This window comes from Malurus melanocephalus, unplaced genomic scaffold (assembly GCF_030028575.1).
Source record: "Malurus melanocephalus ecotype Western Australia unplaced genomic scaffold, MMel_1.1 scaffold_49, whole genome shotgun sequence".
NCBI classification, from domain to species: Eukaryota; Metazoa; Chordata; class Aves; order Passeriformes; family Maluridae; genus Malurus; species Malurus melanocephalus.
In genome coordinates this window covers 2,509,686-2,531,334 of record NW_026623281.1, presented here as the reverse complement: position 1 = coordinate 2,531,334, position 21,649 = coordinate 2,509,686, and the positions used below count along the sequence as shown (strand labels likewise).

Genomic DNA, 21,649 nt, shown 5'->3' with positions numbered 1-21,649 from the left:
AATTTTTTTTCTCTGAGGCTCATAAAATTTGACATAAAAGTCTATGCAAAAAAAWCTGGACATGATTTTTTAACAAGAAGCACTGCTTTAGAACAGTAAAAGGGTGAAGACAGAGAGAAGAGCTGAGAAGGATGTTACATGGACTTATTTTAGGAAAATAGCTCATCCATTTACCTGAAATGTTACAGATCAAGTCTGAACCGTAAATGGGAAAGTACTGCCTAGCCATTCTCTGACTGGATCTGAGGAGKTTTTATTTTTAGGCAACATGTATGTATTTGATTTGGTTTTTTTCTCCTTTTTTTAGTAATAATGGCTAAAGCTGAAGGAAATTGGACTTTCACACCTAGCCTAAATGCTTTGCTTATTGATGTAATAAATAGCTTGTGACTGGGAAAGAAAAATCTTATTTTTCTTAACTGGATGAAAACCACCCCAGCATCTTSAAGTCTAAATCTGATGGAGATGTTATATTTGGTCAAGCCATTTGTAAGATTTTACACATTGAARATCTCAAAAGGAGATCTCTATAGTTCTTTTATAAACCCCAATGTGGTAGAAATAAATTTTTCATTGACTAAAGCTATAGGATATCCCAAAGCTAGTTGGAGATTTATGTAAATGAATATGCTTTTTGTGGTTCACAGAGTAAGAGATCATGGTGGTAGTGATTTTTTTGGGGGGGGATGGGGGGCTTTTCCTGTATCACTGTCAGGAGCAAGTGCAGATTCCCAGGGGCTGGAAAATGAAACAAATGTGGGGGAGGAGGATGTGCTTAGTGCATGTAYTTTAAAGCTGGTGTTTTCTCTTTTTTCTCCCCTCAGGTAGTGTGACAATGACAGTGGATGAGCCCAGAACTTCCTCACTGTGAGGTATGTGAGAATTTGCTGCTCATGGCACTCTGCTCAGATGCCCTTGCTCAGCAGCTGCCCTGAGTAGCAGTGAAAATATTCTGTGAAAAGGTCCTATGGGACCTTTGGGACCATTGGTCCTATGGGATTTGAGTTGTGGTCTGTTTGTGCTGCTGCTTGGCTGACATCAGCAGAGGTGTTTGAATTGATAGAACTTCTCTTAGCTGCCTCCTTAAAATGATATGTGGGAATATATTTTGGGAAAAGGTGGTCTTCTGACACTGCAATCTCACAGTTTTCTGAGGGAATGTGCTGTTTTAACAACAAAATGCCATATTTAGCATTTTATACACATCTCTGTCTACTTGAATCTAGTGCAATGGTTATCTTCATGTTTYATAGAGAGTAGCTTCTGAAACTGGAGGAATTAATTGTACTTGGTAGGATTATTATTTTTATAAAATAAAAGTTAAACGTGGATGCTGACGAATCAGTGAGTGGTTCAATATGACAMAACACAGGCACTCTCACTGAAAGTGATGTCCAAAACCTGAAAGCATAAATGCTCTCTGTGCATCTCTTTCAAGGCAGAAATTATCAAGTACTTTAAAATGCTTCCACTATGAAGCCATAGGCAATTTTAAYTTCAGACTTTTCCAATATTCAAATTCAAACCTTGGAATTTTACTCTAATCTTCACTAAGGTGTGGAGACAGTCTGCCACGAAAAATGAATTCTGAGGTATTCCCACCCCTCCAAAAGAGAGAAACACATCAGTTCAGGCAAAGTTTAATCATCTTAATCATCTAGGACATTTGGCATTTTCCTAAGGATAAAAAATACCATAATATGATTACTTTTATATTTTAGGATACAGAAAAATTGCAGAAATTTAATATACCCTAAATGCAGAATATTTCATTTTCTCCATGCTCTGAAGTGGCTGAAAGGCCATTATTTAAAATTCGCAGATTGTGAGACGATACATGTTGCATTTTTTGTCATTCCAGGTGCCGTCAGCGTACATCTCTACACATTTCTCCTTCCCTTTGCTGTTAGGCTCATGCTGGTGCCAGTTGATGTAACTCAGGGGTGTGCCATTTATGTATTTAAACTGACCTGAAGCCTCCCCCTTTCTAATGCCCAGGTAAGCATATCGGTTATACTGTTTCACAATGTCCATAATGGCTTTGTTCTCCTCCTCATTCATGGGAGCTGCAAGAGTTCCTCCAGCCTCTTCACAGGAGTGCAGTGCAGATGCAAAGTCAACTATCTTCCCATTGCTGGCAAACACTCTCTCYCCTACTTTTCTTATTTTCCCATTCAAAGCAAGCACTGAAACATGAAAAGAAAAGAGTTAGCTTTAAAAATTTTCTATGGCATATTGATGTAAAAGCAAAGAGAAATCAAGAGGTGAAGAGAACATTGAAAGTGCTAAGAGGAAGAGAGAGAAAAATTGAGACGAAAGGATGAAGAGGAATAAAGATTTTAAATTTTACCCATTCACTAGTTATTCACTAAATATATCATTTTGTTGCTTTAAACACCAGTCCTTGTCTCCAAGACAAGGATGTCCCACCAACACCTGCTAAATATCAGCCCTGTTACAATTTGTAACTTTCTTCTTAAGTACTTTCTGAAGAAGATCAGTATGCTTCAAATTTGAGAAAGAGAGTTTTGGGTTTTTTTTTTTTTTTTTTTTTTTGTGAATCCCTTTTAACAATCCGGTTGCTGACAGATAGAAGTGGTCACAATGTGGTACAAGACTGAGCTCCAATGTATCCATGTGGTGAATGCAACATCTCTTAGTTGAAAAAATAATTTTMGTAAATCCAATTTTAACAAAGGTGGATTGCAATTGCCAAGAGAAGTCTACTSTCTTCAGGGTAAGAGTCCTGACCTCCCATGCTTTGAATGAGAAAATGGAATTTTGGGACTTAGTATCATTTTCAAATGCAGTTTCTTTAAGTTGTGATTCTGTAACTAACTTCACCTATTGAACTTAAAATTGATTGTGAGCTGAAAAAGTAACAAAGGGAAGAATTACCAGACTCCAGTCGGAAAAGACGGTGTTTCAAATTTACTAAAACATTGCGGTGGTGGGTGTCCAGCAAATTAGACAGACCTATGCAGATAAAACCAGAAGTTATACAATCAAACAAAACTAGGCTCTGTTGACAGGAACAATCCCCTGGATAAAACAATCATTTCGCAAAACTAAATTGCAAATAATATTTTTAACATCAGCAGGGGTAAAATAAGTGTTTTCCCAGTATTTTTTACACGTTGTTAATCTATATCAAAGCAAACTAACAAAAATCTCCAATCCTCTGAAATGCTGCTGATACCTCTCTGCACAGAAGAAATTGAAGGGTTGAATAGGTTGAAGCTTTTTGCTTTGCCAAAGAGAGTTAGTTTCATTCTACTAATTGGTAATGAACAGACACAAGGGATACTTCGAGGAGGAAACAGTTTCTATGGCACTATTTTCTTTTTAATGTGCTGGGTGTATTTTGTGTTTATTTTACTTTAATGGAAGCAGAAACAGTGGTAGAGGAAGGAATCTAAACAGGTAGTGGGAAATACAGACCATTCGGCACTGCTTGCTAAAGAGGGGAACCCACTGTAAAGGTGGATTCTTTGCTCCACACCACTTTTCCTCGGTAACAGAGTCACTAACATGCACCCATGATCATGATCCATTATTTGCAACTGAAACATAGCATTGTAGATGAACAAAATGTTACTGCATCCCCAAATTGCAACACTGCAATTGTTACAGCACTTGATAATCCATTAAAACCCCTATATTTTACTTAATAAAATGAGCCTGTGAATAATTTTTGCAGTGCTTTAGCCCTGTGAGCAGACCTGGAGAAAATATTTCTACGTGGAAGGGATATTACAGGGTGTGTTCCTTACCAGTCCACTTTTGCACTTACCATCCTTGAACACCAGAGAAACATGCCAGAATTCTTTTAATCACATTTGTAAATACTGGAATAACACTGTCTTCATACTTTTAGAAAAAGAAAAAGCTTCTCCTGTGAAAGAAGCAATACCCTTTGGAAAGTCTGTGGAAAAGCACTGCAAAGGTACACACATATATATACATGTGTGTGTGTGTGTATATATATATATATATATATACACACACACATTAATGTTGATAACCTGTTCACGTCTCCTCTTCCCCCAGAACAGACAGGCCTGTCTTTTAGAAAAGAAATTAAATTGTCCATTTCCTCCATTCAGTTTTCCTTCCTCTGCTTTACACAGCTGCTTCCTGGAGAGCACGTCCTTCTGTGTTAAGTGTCTCTAGTCATGCAGCCTTTGTGACAAGGATCTCTTGCTAAAAAGGCAAGCTTGCTTACCTTTCAGACCATGTCTTCCAGGGATATCATGCAATCCAGAACTTCCTGGATGTTYACTCAATGCATGGCAAGTCACTAATAAAGCAGCCAGTGCTATGAGTATGTAGGATGAGTAAGACATGATTTCTCAGGCCAGCTATGAAAAAAAACCCCACACATTTGTCAGGCAAAGATTTTGTAAGAAACTGTAGTTGTTGGTTTATACAACAGCACCCGTCCACTTCATCCCTTTCTGAAATTTACATTATTTCCTTGTTTAAATAAAGTCTATAGTTTAGGTGTAAGAGATTTCCCAGATTTATTTTGCAACYATTGTGTAATTTATACACAAAACTGTTTCTAGACTGATGAAATTTGGTGTGCTTCTTACAGGATGATAGCCACAAGTCTGGGACTAGTGAAGACAAATTCTCCCTTTCATTGTCATTGAATATTTGTTGGATTAATCCTTGAGAAATGATGGGTTGAGAAGCAATTTATCACRCTTAAGCCATTAGTTGCCAGGAAGRACCATAATCACTCAATGATCATATGATACTAACCTGAAAGGCACAATCTGTTAGAGTGGTCATTGTGATATTTTGGACCTTGTTAAAGCACAGTACTAGCTAAGCACATTTATTAGGCACAAAGTAATACTGTTTTACACGTGGGTAAAATGTTGTAGCTCAGCTGACGTTTCTATCCTGTTTTGAACAAAATTCCACAAGCTTGAAAATGTCAGAGTTAATCTTSTAGAAAATGCATTTTGGCTGGTTGGCAATAGGCTTATTAATCTTATTTTATCCTTACAGATAAAACAATAAGTAGGGTTATAATCTTRGTGCTGAGATATCATGACTAAAAAGCACTTTAAAACTACACATAATGGGTTTATAGCAGAGTGAGTGGGTGGGCTGTGCAGCTGCAAAACCTGAAGGACTGGAAGATACTATGGCACAGAGATACCCAGTTATTGACATCATTCAGTTAAACTRACAGGGGAGATATAAAGAAAGGTTCAAGATTCTAGAAGAGCTATCCATTTCTAATAGGTATGATCCTCATGGGTTGACTCTCATACAAAACAACTTAATATCCATTTATTTACTTTTCTATTGGCATGAATTAGAGAAAAAAATCATAATTTACACATACTATGTTCTAACTCTAGCTCCACTTAAAATTTTAAATAAAAACTTGATGGGCTTGAATGCTGTAAGGTTATTAACACCTTGGTGCATCAACTATAACAAGATATCCAGTTCAAAGTATACATGCCAAGCAGAATCAAAACATCAGTCTAGTGTTATTTATTAAATGGATGAGCTTTTAAAAGAAAAAGCATTCTTTATATCTTCCATATTGACTCTGTCATAGAAGACTTTTGAGATTATTCTTATCTGGGTCAACACCCACATGTTTTTCTAGGGGAATGTCCCATCAGAGTCAATTTGATGGGACATACCCTTGAATATAAAAATACTCAATTATGGCAAAGAATTTCCATTTGAAAGAATGTAAAATCAAATCCACCTGGGAACACATGTTRAGTTGTGCTGTTGAGTTTTGCGTGCGGGATCTGAAGCATCTTGAGTGATTTACCCTTTATCATACTGAAGGCCACAGACACCTCTGAAAGCACTGGCCAGTGACTCAGAGAGAGCAGATTAATAAAGTCACAAACAGAAACCTACCTTAGGTGGCTAGGAATACTGACATCCTCGAGATAAGGAAATGCAATTACAACCTGTACCCTTTGCCTGGTGATGATCAYTCAGGGAATTACATTTGAATGGACTAATGCAGCTCATAATTGGATTATGATGCAGAGTCAGACTCCTGACCAGTTATATGGCAAAATGGAAAAAACACAGCTCTTCAGTTTTAATCTGGTTTTAATGACCTTCATCAGTCATTACTATCTTGTGTCCTTCAGGCATCTCCTTATCTACTAAAATTGCTAGTATAAGCAAAGTTAAAAAAAATTGTTAATAAAAGAAAATTTAATTTTAAAAYGTAAATATGACCACAGAAATCAAAAGGAATGGGTTTGCCTTCTAGCTGAAATTTCTTGTAATTTATTAAAAGGAAATTSAACTTACCCTTCTGCTTCAAAGTGAAATGAAAAAGCAGTTCCCACAAATCCCCTTTATATAGTGTCATGTTTGTTAAATGATATGGCTGAAGTGGAGACTGKATACTGAGGCTACGAATGAGGTTGTTTAGTTTTGTTCACATACTTATTATGCAAATACTGAGATTTGTTTTAAGGGCTGAGAATTTCCTTTTCTTTTATAACAAAAGAAAGCCAATGTTGTAGAAAATACAATCTAGAACTAACAGATAACATCRGATTTGTAGACACAAAATATATTAAAAAATGTAAAGTAACTTACGTCAATTCTAGGTCCCATTTCAAAACTGTTTGCTGTTTTATAAAAGCAAAAAATGGCAGATTATTACCAGTGGCTCTTGTAAAAAGAAAAGTACTCTTGAGGTTATTCTTAGGGAAGCTTGGTGCCTTCCAGGTAGTCTAACCTGGTAATCAGAATTCCAAACTTTGCCTTCCCTCTGTGTATCTGGTGTACTTACCTCACCTTAATACAATTTTCCAGCCATGTTCTAGAATGATCAGTGTTTCCATGAGCTTCGGGTCTCTCTTGAACAGTACAGTTGATCTTCTCTTAGTCAGAGACAGATCTTGGAAAAATTTACATAAAAGCACAAAATTCTCAAATGAACATCATTTTCAAGAAAAAAAAGCAAGCAGAGGTTTTGTTCCCTTTAGAASTAGTGTAGGCACTTAAATCCATTTTTATTCACACCTGTGAATCTTGTCCTGCAGTTGAAAGTGCCCAGTATGGCCTGTTCTCCATCTCAAAAACCCCCCAAAAACAGCAAACTGAGGACATATCATGTGTCCTTTTTACCAAATGATCAATTAACACCCACAAATATATGTTATAGACAATATTTTTTTCCAGCTCCTTTTGCAGTTTGGGAATGGCACAAATACCAGACAATTGAGCACAATCAAAGACACAGGTAATTCTGTTCCTGAATGGCAGCAGACCTCTGGGGTACACAGAAAATTTATTCAGTTCCAGGATAAGATGGAACTTTCTGGATACAGATTTTGAGAAGCAATATTTTAAATTACTAGGTGCTGAAGTTCTTGGGATTGTTACCAGGACACAATCTCCTACAGATCCAATTTCTAGGCAGCTCTGCAACAGCTGGTAAGGGTTAACTGTTCTGCTGTATGTTTGTCCACATACATCCTCACCATGTATATACCTTGTATATATAATCTTTATTACATGAACATGGTAAGTATTTATAGATCTGTTTCTTTCATCTATAACAGTTTTTATCATTAAAAAAATAAATAAAGAATTGAAAACATTAAACAGGGAGATCAGTAAAGCCCCACAGCTATTATCTCTGTCCATTTAGGAAAGTGTGGCATGAGCAAAACACGGCTTGTGATCTAGGAAAATCTTATCAAATATTATCTTTCACCAAAACTTTTGAAGAAACATACATTTGATAACAGYTGTTTCACCCATGACTCAGATTATACATACACAATGGAATCTGATAAGAAATCTGAAACATAATCCAATGTGAGAGATTRTTTAGTCATTGGATTTACTTTCCTTAGTTATGCAGCAGAGAATGAGGGAAAACCATCATAGTAAAATAAGGAAGAAAGAAAGTAAATATTTTTTCTGCAACCTAGCTCCCCTGTAGAATAGTTACAAGAATGGGAATTCTGAAATTTATAGATAACCTGTGTGGTAATGGCTCAAAGCCTTGAGCTGGGAGACATCCACAAAACTCAGCCAGGGAACTTTTAATTGTTTCAGTGGACCCCAGGTACTGAATACCTCTTTCAACCATTAAGATGAACCATAAGAATATTAAATATGCTGTGCTGCCAGTGAATTAAAACCATACTCTGCAGTGGCCTGCTCAGCTCTTGGCAAAAGAGAACTTGGGGGAAAAAAAGGAATCTGATTTTCAAAGATGTCACATACTCAGAAAGACTGCTTCTTTATGTAGCAGCTGTGCATGTTACTGTCAAAAAACTAACTGCCAAGGTGGTTTCAAAACCAGAACTAATTTTATACAGCCTCCAAAACTCTCATTTTCAGAACACAAGGTAAGCTCCTCATTTTGCTGTTCAGAAGTGATCTGATACCAACCGATTATGATCACTTATCATATCCTGATATGTATAAAGCCATGCCATGCTCTTCCACATAAAATAGGGCTGCACAACCTTGTTAGTTTATTTTAGCAATTTGTGAGATGATAACCTTAAAYGTGTCACTGGGCTGCAAGTTCCTGATATCGACTCTGAGCGTGTCCTTGGAACAGCATCTGTGTGGCAAACAGGTGTGGTCAATTCTCCATATTTACCTCTTTCAAAACAGCAGTCATTTTTTATATTTGTCTGGTATTTCCACTGTAATCTATTTGCTGAAATCATACAGAGTTAAGTGTTTAAAGAGTGCTCACTGGCATCAGCTTAATTTCATCAGAAATATAGGGCACTAAGCATATGTCACCTCTTAGGTCATCAAACAATCCAGYAGATGAAGTGTTACCTCTGCCCCACCTGCAATTTAATTTTATTGACACAAAACCAAACAAAAATATGGGAAGTTCAACAGTCCCCCACCTTTGGAAAATAAGAAACACTGATAAAATAGTTTGTATGCTAATTTACTGATTCCGTGAGGCAGGACTGGGATGAAAAGAATGTAGCGAGTGTAACACTTTACTAYGCTGCTACTGAAAGACAGCAAATCCTGCTGTGGATAAATCTTAAAATTTGTATTAGTGCTGTGTGTGCCCTATACTTTAACTAGAGGGATAAACATCTCACAGGAAGGATGTAATTGCTGATGAGACATATTTATATTTATGAAAAAACATGGCATCACTGACATGCTGTCAGCTTAATAACACACTTATTTTGGGGAGTGGATCCAAGGGAGRACATTTCTAGGTTTCAGTATGCACAGGTGGATGGAGAAACAGAAGGAATACCGAATACAGATCGTGAACTTCCAAAAAGAGGACAGCAGGGATAGGCAACAGAGCTTGGAGTATTGCATTTTGAAGAGCAGGCTTTACCAGACTGAACAGCCCTTGCATAGCCTTGATCTTGCAAAGTACAGAAAGCATAAGCTAAGAAAAAAAAAGTCTTCAAATGGACACCACATCCCTTTCAATTTATTTTCTATTCTAGGAAAAGCAATTCAAACTATGTTGTCATGAAAAGAGGTGACCAGGCTTTCAGAGCTTTTTTCTTTAAAAAAAAAAAGGCATGGTTCTCTCCTGCCAAAGAACTTACAATTTAAGCCTATGTTAACAGAACTATTTGTCCTTTGCTTTCAGATTATATTAGATTCCTTCTCATATACTTCAAATAATTGATTTATATTACAGACATCAGCAAAGTGGCCTCTTGGATTTTATGAAAATGGTTGATAGACAAGTCATTTTGATGGAACCATTTCTATGCCTTGGGAAAAAAAAAAAATCAACCAGAGCGCATTAAAACAGAGACATCATCAAAGAGCTCTTGTTTTGACTATAACAGATTTTTAGACACAACCTTCTTCCTTCCTGCAGGCAGGATGAGCACTCTCTACTTCTCCTTTCTCACATTCTTTATCCAAGCTTAGAAAAAATTTAACTATACTATAATCAGCTTGTCTTGTCCTTCTATAAGCAAAGAGAAACCAGATATATTTCATTGTAACTTCACCACCTAGTGATGTTTTCAAGCCTATTTCTTACCTGTTTCAAAGCTAGAGTAACTAAACATTAGAGAGATGGTATTCCTAGGATCATTGAGGGATCTTGATTTTGTTTCCCAGATCATCAATTCACTTTTGTATCCTGTAGGCCAAATTACCAACTCTAACTCCTCCTTGCATCTCCTGCACCAAGTAGCCCTCTCATGGGAATACTGCATAACAGTATGGGGCATGGTTCYTAATCTTTGTTCAACAACACAACAAAATTATTCATTGCAATATCAATTAGGTGCATCATAGGGGAGTAAATGTTGCCTTCTTTTACTGGAAACAGTGCAAAGAGGAATGATGGAGGTGTCCTGCCACATTGGGTTCCCACAGAGATGAACTGGACCATTTACCTCCTATCAAAAGTGGTAATAGGAAGCAATTTATGCTTGAACAGCCRCTGGCCAGCATTGCCTTGGAAACCTGTGCTTGCAATTCATAYCTTGCCCTTATAAATAGCCACCTGGTTCTTGTTATCAATTTAAAATAATCTAGCCTGCTGATAGAAAAAAATCCTGCCAAGTTCTTATTACGTTGTTATTGCTGGGAAATGGCTTCATAATGTCTCACTGATAAGTATTGGAACATATGTATCCAAAAGCATTGTCAATGTTTTATTTGCAATTGAGATTCAAAGTCCTTGGGAGCAACTTGTTTTTGAAAACACATGGCTGAAAATGCAGAGTAGCAAAAGAAAATAATAAACTCACCAAGCTGCTGTTAAGGTCTGATGGTCACAGTAAAAGGAAGCTGCTTTTTATCCTACTGAATGGACAAAACCTGAAATGAATTCCCAGAAAACGCCACCTAATCATGATTGTTATTGTTGTTATGAGCTGAAAATTAAGATAACAGGTATTGCACACTTCCTTTTTTTCACAGAACTTTTCAGGTGACTGAACACAAAATTCTCTGTGTTTTAGCTGACTGTGTTGTTTGAAGCATGTAGAGTTTCTTTYATTGATACATCTGAGCTGACTTGAAACTATAAAAGGTGCAGTTCTTGCAGAGGCTTCAGTGAGAAATATTCTTGSAAGATTCCTGTAAGGGTAAACGAGAAAAGCTCTATGCAGAACCCCTTGAAATTYATCTAATAGATAAAAACAAGGAAYAGATGAAGATCCAAAGAAWTWGAAATTWWAAAAAAAAGGGAATGAACAGAGTTCTACACTCTCAGATTCTCTCTCAAGAGATGGGAAGATCTTGAATGTTGCTTGAGGCTAAAATGATTCAAACTGAAATTGTTTAGTAGGTTATTAAAACACAGCAGACTTAACTTGAATGACAAATCAAAGAGAATGTTTAATAACTCTGAGAAATGTAATAACCATGAATGTCAACTACTTAACTAATAAAATATCCTTTTGTTATTCCACAGGGGCCACCCCTTACAGCCTTTATAGTAGCTTTATGAGTAGTTTTGAAGATTTTACACTACTTTTGTTAGTAAGACAAGAGAAACTCTACACAATTATTAATATTTTCAGCTACCTTKTCTAGTATAAAATATACCTTTTGTAGCATAATGAAAATATTTATTCTATTTATTCATAAATCAGTTTTGGTGTTCTACTCAGATTTGAGGAATCATTCTAGGCAGACAGGAATATGCTTGTTTCTCAGGAGTGGGGATCTACACAAGAACACTTCAAATACAATTATTTTTCTATCAGCCTTATTGCTTGTCTGCCTTACCAGACCATCTCAGGGATCCAATCTAGACAATAACAGCCCCATAGGTTTTCCCCAGCTGTGCCTGTGTTCAGCCCTGTGCACAGCCCAGCCTCCTGGGCACAGTGGAATGCCATTGTTCTTGCACAGGGCCAGGCCATTGCCATTGTTCCCATGGACAATCCTTTAAAGCTGAAGTGGATTTCGAGTAGTAGCTTACAAAATTAGTTTGCAAAATCTGGAGAACTGTGCTCCTGAATGTTTTGGTATCAGTGTCACCATGCCAATAGTATGTTTTATTTCTCCAGCATCTACTTTCCCACACAAATGGGGCCCAACTGTGTAATAACTGCCATCTTTTATGTTCTTTTACCTTTTCTGAGGAACACACATTGTGACAGAGATAAATAATGCAAACTGTTATACTTTMCAACAACTCATAGTTTGCCAGAATAAAGATCAAATTCAGAACTATTCTGAGAGTACTGGACAAAAGTAAATTTCAGGACTGCAGCATTCGTCACCACTGAAGAGCTCCCAGTAACCTGAGAAAGAGTGTAACGTACAATTTTCAGTGAAGTAATATATAATACACTTTAGCCCTGTAGACACATCTGAAATATTTCTTAAATAGCTTTTATAACTGCTATTGAGTGATGAGCTGAGAGCTTTTCTTGCCATCCAGTCCTGCCCATATTGTTGCCAACACTTAATACCCATTTATTAAAAATACAGTTTCTGCTTTAAGACAGAATTTAAAACATGACATTATAAAGAAAAGAACATTTTCACTTCGCTCATAGAGTTTTTCAACTGAAAGGCTTTAAGTTTTTTACACCATTAGTCAGAAAGCTAGACATGCACTTCACTCATGAAAATGAAAGATGAGGTTCTCCAGAGGGTRGCAATTGCAGCTTGAAGCTAAATACCATGTGCTAGAAAATAACAGCCCACAGAGGACAATCAGAGGCTTCAAGATAAWACTTGCTCCACTAGGTTTTGATGCATAAATAAAAGCTCTACTTAGCAGGCTTAGGAAGTACCATAAATACACCCTTTTTTCATTTTAGCTGCAGCTCCGGAATAAAAAGAGGTAAAAGGCTTTAAAAAGTGCTTTACTACTTTTCCCTGTCTCTTCCRTGCTTCTGTCAATACATAAAGCTGCTTAGGTAGGGTGGAGAGGGTGACTGAGAAAATAAAAGGTTGTGATCTGTAGGCAATGTAGTATTGATCAATTCACTTCTGAGTGGGACACCCTTACAGAGGTGGCAATGAATCCATTAGGTGCAGTCAAGAGGGTAACTAAGGTATACATTGTGATTTTGCTTAACAGGTTTCAGGATTTCCAACTAAATTTGATGAAATGCTGTGTCCATCTCAGTTAAAGCAACTTGTAGAGTTTAGCTTCTTTTATTATCAAAAGTCTGAATCATAAATATGCTTGAGAATAATTCTTGGGGCAGGATGGAAAGTTGCACAGAGCCTTTTTTTGGACATGTCTGAAGCTCAAGGCAAAGATGGCCAAGGGCTGTATCACAACAGTGCAAATGGGAAAAAGGGGAAGATACTCTGTTCAAGACTCTCCTAAGTGAGCCCAGACAGCCTGAAGAGTAAGGAAACACTGAACCTCCTGCACAAAATAGGTCTGTTTTGATGGAGCCAAACATGGCACGGACTCGGAAATCAGACACCTAAGTGTGGGTCAACTGCTGCTCACACATTCTGTGTATTTAGTCCAGCTGCTTGAAATTGTATCTGAATTTAAATACCCTGGAAGAGGATGYCAACCAGACACTGAAGAGTCTTCCTCCCACTGCAAAGCTGCCAGAAGCTTCTTGGAGGATTAACGCACAGCTCAGCTCTGAGGGACAAACTGTGCCACTAGCTGCAGTCATAAACAAACCAGAGCTCCCAGCAAGCCAGGAACTTAAACTGTCTACCCTGAAGCACTGATCTAAACAGCTCAAGCTACTGATGTCTGAAACTTCACTAGGGTTACAGGTCGTAAAAAGAGATTTTAACTGCAGGTGCCTCAGGAAAAATTCATTCCTACTAGAGAGAACACGGTCATGCTGCTAGTGTTGAGAGGTTTGGCAGGGCTTAAAAGAGAAACCACACTGCGCCTAGGTTTCCAGGTAATCCTGCATTATTTATACCCCTGAGCATTACTGGCTGGCCAAACTGCAACCCAGGAATCATTTTTCTCTCCTTACATTTCCAGGTGCCAAACCACAGAGCAGAGCCATTTGATTCTGCCAAAGTCACAGACCCCAGCATAARGCTTCTCCTCTGCATGATTAACTCAAGAGTTTGATGCCTGCAAACAGGAAACAAGTCACAGCAAAGAAAACACTTCTCCTGTGYTTTAAACTAGATTAACCACCCATTTCCCCCTATTTATAGAAATAAAAAATAAAGCAGTAAGTATGAGTTGCTAATGATTGGATGGCTTCCTGTTTGCACCTTGTAGGTTCCACCGAAAATTGCCACTTGAAAACTAAAGAGGAGGGAAAGAGCTTTTCAGAGATTGTGTTTATTCACATGTGACAGGATAGCTCCTCCTGAGCCTGTACTTAACCTGAAATTGTGTTTTAGAAAGATAAACCCAGCAGCTGATTAATAAACACTGCTTTCATCCTGAATTACTCAGAAGCTCTGCGGAGGTCATATTAGCACCATATGAGATGGCTCTAATCAGAGCTATAACAACAAATACAGATTAGCTTAYAATTAATGCAAAATTAAGTGGTCAAAATTAAGGGATGCTGATTTAAGCCTCTTGGAAGACAACAGAACACAGTTTCAAACTCTTTCTTTTTGAGCGCCTTATTGAAGAAAGGTGTTCCTCAAGAAAGAAAAGGCGTCCCYAACACAAATGAAGAAGGTCAGAGCTCAGGACACAGCTGACAGTACCTTGCTGAATTTTAAAGTTTTAAGTAATATGACTTAGTAAGAGCACATTTTCTATTTCTAGGTGTGGTTCCTGCCCTGTGGACTTTTGTCCAGCCTGAGATCAGCCTGTTCCCATACAATGCACTCAAAGCTCTCAGATTCCACCACCACTGTTCTGCTCTGAGCACTGGTTCAGGACAGSACAGTTTACCAGGTAAGCCCAGACTAACAGAGCTACRCTTTCACTKGCACAGCTGMATWTCTAGGGCAGCTCCAGCAGAGRTGCATTTTCACCACTGTAATGAAGAGCAGAGTTTGGTTTTTTCAAAAGGAAGAGAAGCTGGCAGCTTCCCTTCTGCACAGAAGGTTTTACAGATGGGGGACCATTTCCCTTTAACACAGTAAACCTACAAGACAGGAAATGCTGGACACCTGAGTGAAGCCTAAAAGACTAAGGACTGGGAGTTTATTTCAAGAAGAYTCAAGAAGTGCAGCTCAGATACACCTTTCCTGTACACAGCCTGGTAAAAAAGTTAGTTATCTGACAACTTTGGACTGTATGAAACTGAGCATACAACAGGAATTCTGTTTGCCCATTCTGCTTTTGCAAACTTCCAATGTGTTTAGCACAAGAACACTTCTGCACTTACCTGCAAACCATTTTGTGGTTTGTATAGATCCCATTTGAATGAAGCACAGTGCTCTATGAAAATAAACATTAACATAAGGTTACAAGAAGCTTCATCACTTTCTCAACACTATTGGAGAATTGCAGGGCAAAATAATGTACAAATCAGTCTAAATTACACTTCAGAGCTGAAATCTTGAGAAAGTGACTGACATGGCAATTAGGAATAGTATTTCTAAAAAAACCCAAAAAACAGTTGGAAAAAACCAGCATTATATATCTCCAAAATACTACTCCAGAGTTTTTTTCTTCAAACCAGTAGTTTAGTCATTGTAATGTACTGATGCATGGGGGGCAAAACACATCATTGCTCTTAGTCCAGCTCCAAATGAAATGGTCTCAAAACAATTCCCAGTGATTTTTTGATACAGTCCCAAAACAGACTTACATAATCTTTCCAAACGAATGCATCCGAGACTGAATTATCTCTAGTCCCTAAACCCAAATACATCTTTTAAACATTGAACCATTTCCTGTGGTTTTATATAATAAATATTGATTAAAATCTTTCAGGCGAAATTTAAAAAGTTGTGGTTTTCATAGCTGCAGGACACCAATTAATGCAGAAAAGGAAYGTAGTTCACTTGAGAACTGCTAAGATACTTTGCCAGTAAAGACAAGGAGGACATGAAGCAGATCAGCAGATAAATCATACTCTGGAAAATTCATATCCTTTACCAATTTCAGTAATTGCTTTTTTGCTGTACCTGTATAAACTAGTGCAGAGAGAAAAATGTCATTACTTATAAAGGTAGACAGGGAATTAGGCAATGAAAATAACAGCCATAAAACAGATGAGCTGGGCATCAAATACTCCTCTGTACAGATACATTCCTGTGTTCCCATGGGTCCATAACTTGCCAGTGGAGATGCAATCCTTCTGTCTGCAGAGGCACTCAGATTAGTCTTAAACTAAGTGGAAGACAAATTGAAAATCTATTCCTCCATGGTTAAACACTTAAAGGCTTCAAAGGAAACATTTTTCTTAATTGTCARACTTGTAGTATTGGGCTTTGTTGTCATGATGTTCACCGATTCCGAGTTAATAYAGTTTGTAATCCTGTTTTTTGCAGTTCACTTGAGGTGAAATAAGCTCCCATCAAGAAAATCATAAAAACCTAYAGGATCACTTCTCTTGCATTAAGGACCTATCACATACACAGGGCCTTTTGCTTTATTTCTGCATGAGCTCAATTCCATTTGGAGAACATTTCACTAGCAGRCTTTTGTATTTAATTTAAGACAGAAATTTTCTGCTTTCCACTACACCTAAATCTTGATTTATATCTCCTGTACCTCAGTTGATGCCTATAGATTGCAAAAAAAAAAAATCATCTTGTTCTCTTGTGATTGTTCCACTACTCACAAAGCAACCTGGCTGACTGGTTTACTGTTTTATTCCTCTTTGTAGTTACAGCACAATTCATTTTCCTATCACAGGGGAAGAACAGCATGAAAATAGCTGAAACTTCAAAAAAGAAATTATTTCCATGTCAGTAGCTACTGCAGTGGACTTCTGTACTCAGATGATAAACATCACTCTAGGCWGTAAGTGTTCATTATCAGTCAATTTTAGAACTAGAATAAAAGTGCACTAGGAGCAAAGGCATCACTAAATACTGAAGAAACACAGGACTGCATGCACTATTATTTATATAATAAAAGAATGTATCAGAAGCAGCATTTGGAGAGTAATCTCCCCACTTTTACAGCTCAGCTCAAAGATGGAATAGAGACAAATTTTTCATTAGTTTCAAGATTATTAAAAAATGCTTTCCTCATGCTGCATTTATGAGGAACTCAGGCAGAAAGAGCCACCAGCCTGTGAAGCATGCCATAAYTTATTACACTTATACCATGATGATAGACATGTTTTAATTCATAATGATTGAGAAAATGAAATCTGTATTTTACTAGGAATTTTTTTTTTAAAAATGTTTTCTAAAGAGAGAACAATTATAAATACACCCTGTTTCTGATTATTCCAGACCACCTTTATGGGAACAAACTGATATATATATATATATATATATTGTTCCTTTATGGGAACAAACTTCGGGTTTTCCTAATTTCATTGACTCAAGAATTCATGAGCAATTAATGTAATTCAATTTTCCCAGAGTCCTGTATTACTGCACAATCTTATTTTTTTAGATTATTTGGCTCTCCATCATTTCAGTTCTTCTAAGTACTTTCATTCAGATGCATGAACCTGCCTCCAGTCTGTTCTTCAGATATCCCCACACAAGCCTGTTTTGAAGGTGTTACAAACTCTTGTAAAGCTGTGTTCTGAGCTTCATTCCTAGAAAACGCAAGTGCACTTCCAACTTTTGCTCAAAGGGATTTTCCTTCTTTTCCAGTTGAGACAAATGTTGTTTTTAACAATACTCCTGATGTTCTTTWAATGCAAAGCTGGAAACATGAATGTAATTGTATTATACCAAAAATTGATGATGTTCTAGTTATTTACCTATGTCACAACWGTATTTCAGAAGCAGCTGATACCAACTATAAAGAGACAATTTTGAAGCAGTAGGGCAGACTCCTATACAAGTCAAACAAAACAGATACCTGGAAATATCAATGCAATGCTTAAAGCACAAGTACCTGGAGAACAGTGGCTGATCCTGCAGTCCATGTAACATGCCCTGCTCTGTCAGGTGCAAAGTGATCCTTAAAATTTGACAGGTCAGGTCAGGAAGGATGTATTCAATGAGAAATCATTTAATTAATGACCAYCATCCATCAGCAACATGAAAGAAATTTGCAATGTTTGTTTCAACCTACACTTTTCTATCTCTTCTCCAGCACAATCATCATCATTTTACCAGGCCGAAAACTGAACTTATCAACAGTTGGACCTTACCTTTTTTGTGTTTATTTAATTCAGCCTCCAAAACCTGTACTTTTTTTGCAAGTAGCCACTTTCTCTGCAAGTCGTCAGTTACCACAACTGGGAGTTAAGGCTGTTATTTAATAATTTATATTAAAATGACTGCATAACACCTGTCTTCAAGATGCTCYGCTCTCCTGTAATTTGATGCCACAGGAAAGAGATATTGGGTTTCCAGAGCAGAAAGCACAGGCCACTCTGCAGATTAGTTCAGGGAATTTGTCCAATTGGGAGTTCCTTCTCCCTGATCTAAGTGGGATAGGCTTTGAATTCTTAAGGTTGCCAAAGTCATCTGTTCAGTGGCAAAATCCAGTTCTCAAAGGCAAAACACACATGAGAACCTTTGTAAATGAATTAAAGTTGGAATAAAAGCATGCACAGGCAAAGAATGAGAGAAGAAAATATGTTTTTTATAACGTGAGCTTGGTATTTCACTCACAGAAAATACAGTAAGCTAGTGACTCATTCCAGATACTTTCAGTTCTGTTGGGCAATTAATCTCCTGTGTAATAGATGGTTCATTATTCTGCTCCTCATGCTTCTGGAAATCCCACCTTTCCTCGAATGATGCCATAGGAATACCAGACACTAACACAAGTATTTTTTGAGACTATACTAAAAGGTTGAAAATCAGATTATAGAAATATGAGTAATTTATTTCTTATTTCCATATTGTACTTTTATTCCTCTCTGTCCTTGTGGTCCTAAAGTTCCATTTATTCTTGAAGGTCCCACTTTTCCAGGGAAGCTCTATAGGTCTCTTAATTCTTCTCCTAGAGTTTAACTTAAAATCATTCAAATGTTTTCTAAATTTTTCTTCCATTATGTTTTCTTCATGCCTAAAGAGAGCAACAAACACTGACTCCTTCGCCTTCCACCTGCCCACTCCCAGTAAAATAAAAACATCTCAGGAAAATTGAATTATTCTTTTGGAAAGCTTCATTTCCTAGAAAATGTATTACTTTGATGAAAAAACCTTTACTAAAACTACTTATGGCACTGAAAGTCTAATGAAATAAATTCCCTCATGTTATTGCAGAGGTACACATGCTCTCAAACCAGCAAGCCAATCTACTTCAGCTGTAAACCAATCACACATCACAGTATATGATCTAGAAAATTAGCTAAATTGAAACATTAAGGATTCCTCTCTGAAGCATTTTATTGAAAAATACTGCTGGCTTTTCTTATTTCAACCATGGAATTGGAGAGGGGCACACTGAGCAGTCAGTATGTGGACTGGAAAATGTCTACAGAGAATATCAATATATGCCACTGTTATGTCATTCTTCATATCAAGCCGTGCTGATAATGATGAGAATTTCCTTTGAGGTTGAAAAGCAAGTATCTAATTCCAAGGTGGGTGGTATACACAGGATAACACAGACAGGATATGGTAAGAAAATATGCAATTTCATGTGTACTTACTAATGAGTTTGGACAGAAACTGATTTGGCAGCTTGGGAGAGAGCGTGACTTGGTTCCACCATRTGATGGAAAGCTTTCATGGATCTATTTGCTGTTTGCAGCAGTGCATGGAAAAGGTTACCTGAAAAATCATACCTTGGGGGAATTCTGCTGTTGGGGCACAGAGAGTATGTAGCAATTGAGTTATGACCATCAGATTAATAGGCAACTCTAGCAAGCATGATTTCTGGTTTTGAGAGGTGGCCCCTGGAAAGAAAAAGCAGTAATAATTTAGTAGGATATAATGGGAAGTGATTCAGAGTACAAATGGTACGGTCAGATTAAAATCTCATTACATCTCTATTTTATGGGCTGCTGTGAAAATGTAGAATATTATTTTTTTATTTATTAAAAGCAAGTATCTAGAGTAGCACTATAAATGCAGAAAGCATGTTCAGCTTCCTGAAACTGTGCTGAGCCTACAAAAGGCTAATGGGGCAGAAGAAAAGGAGAAGTAAAAAGACAAAATGCAAGATTGAAGGAGACATGAAACAAGAGTAAAGGGATGAAAAGAAGTGTCAAAATTATAATATTCTTAAATGGTCACAGCTCTGTACCTGGCTCTCTCTTTGCACCTTTGGGACCATCTCTGCCWGGTAAGACACTGACTGCAGGAGCACTGCACTGAATTCCTGGGCAGGAATTAATTTTCTTTTCAGGTTTTTCTCTATTAACTGAACTTCTTACTGTCAGCAGTAAAAGCCAAAGTACCAAGGTATTGAAAGGATGAAAAAGATAARTCCCCAGATCTGTGACAAATCAAACAGAGAATTTTCATCAATTTCTCCATTTACATAATTTTAAAGAATTACCTGGGAAATACACTCCTGTGTTCAGCAAAAGGCATAGTGTCAGAACCATTTCCTATAGCCCCTGACCGTATCTGCACATTATGAAACCTGAAAAGAAACAACCAAGCTTATAAGAGCCTGAAAGTCTCAAGGTGTAACAAAAACATCTAATGTAGCAATAGGCACCAATCTCACCATGCTGAAAATTAATGTCAATGTTTTGTTCATTGTATGTCTAAATTTACAGCACTTATCTTCATGCCAAATGAGTCAGAATATTCCAGCTGAGGATGAACCCTCAACAGCTCATTGTGTTTCTGCTGGGACTCTTTTCAAACCTCTCAGGGCCACTGTAATGCCTAAGCACAAGGTGAYTGTTTCTCTCCTATTAGAATCCCCACTACTTGCAAACACCCACGGCTTAAAGGACAAAAACCTCAAGTGTGTTTAAGCAGCAATGATCTGAACGCCTCCCCTATTTCTCCTTTCAGAACCCTCTATATTAATAAATACATTTCTCCTCAGTATTACATCGCAGAGCTGAACTCCTTTTGGATTCCAAAAGATCTGCAGTCCTTTGCTGCCCTCTCTGAGCAGAACAGCAGTTACAGACAGTAACAATGTAAGGTAAAGCTCTGACAAGCTGCACCACAGTGATTGCCCTCATTTTCAACACAAGGGTCAAATGTGAGGCAATCATAACTCATGTATTTTGGGTTTACCTGTATTTTGTTTTAATTTAAAAAAAATTAAACTACCACAAACATGAGCTGACAAACTTTTACAGTAAATAAATCACATACTAAAGTCAAGTGTCCTTATTTTCTCTTAATTTCTCCCAGTTCTATCAGTCAAAAAAAGAAGCCCAGGGAATCACCATTTAGTTGACAGATTTGGGTAAGAGAGAAAAATCAAATCCAGCAAGAATTCTGCTACTCACCTCAATTAYTTCTCTTTATTTTAAGCTTCAGAAAAGATTTCCCACAGAGAGCAGCTTTCCCTGTCAGGTTTCACCTGATAAAATATAATATAGAGTATAATCACTAGGATATTACTGTAAGAGCATTATAATAACGATAAAAAGTAGAGGTTAAGGAGTACCATTTTTATATATACTCTGTGCTTCCTCCATTAGGCTCCCATCAAMGTCTGGAGCAATGGCAACACTAAAATAAAACAAGGAAGGTATTTTCATAACCAGTATGAAAAACTTGAATC

At 37.3% G+C, this 21,649-nt stretch overlaps 2 protein-coding genes and 1 long non-coding RNA gene across 3 annotated transcripts; 1 reads left to right on the top strand and 2 right to left on the bottom strand.

Moving 5' to 3' along the window:
* Positions 1-720: 720 nt before the first annotated feature.
* Positions 721-14,828, top strand: LOC130573062 (uncharacterized). Its single transcript, XR_008965293.1, has 3 exons — positions 721-872; positions 1,862-1,998; positions 14,675-14,828. It is a non-coding gene; the product is annotated as an uncharacterized LOC130573062 (long non-coding RNA).
* LOC130573061 (pulmonary surfactant-associated protein A-like) lies at positions 1,526-7,951 on the bottom strand. Its single transcript, XM_057365214.1, has 4 exons — positions 6,800-7,951; positions 4,226-4,361; positions 2,899-2,976; positions 1,526-2,186 (listed from the first exon to the last, which is right to left on the bottom strand). The coding sequence occupies exons 2-4, from the start codon at positions 4,344-4,346 to the stop codon at positions 1,810-1,812; spliced, it is 576 nt and encodes a 191-aa protein (XP_057221197.1). The 5' UTR covers positions 4,347-4,361; positions 6,800-7,951; the 3' UTR covers positions 1,526-1,809.
* Positions 14,829-17,253: 2,425 nt separating the features above from the next.
* LOC130573040 (mannose-binding protein-like) lies at positions 17,254-21,098 on the bottom strand. Its single transcript, XM_057365160.1, is given in 6 exon segments — positions 17,254-17,692; positions 18,109-18,240; positions 18,852-18,923; positions 19,681-19,847; positions 20,198-20,389; positions 20,963-21,098. Coding segments are annotated over 6 exon segments (1,014 nt in total). The 3' UTR covers positions 17,254-17,377.
* Positions 21,099-21,649: the final 551 nt, after the last annotated feature.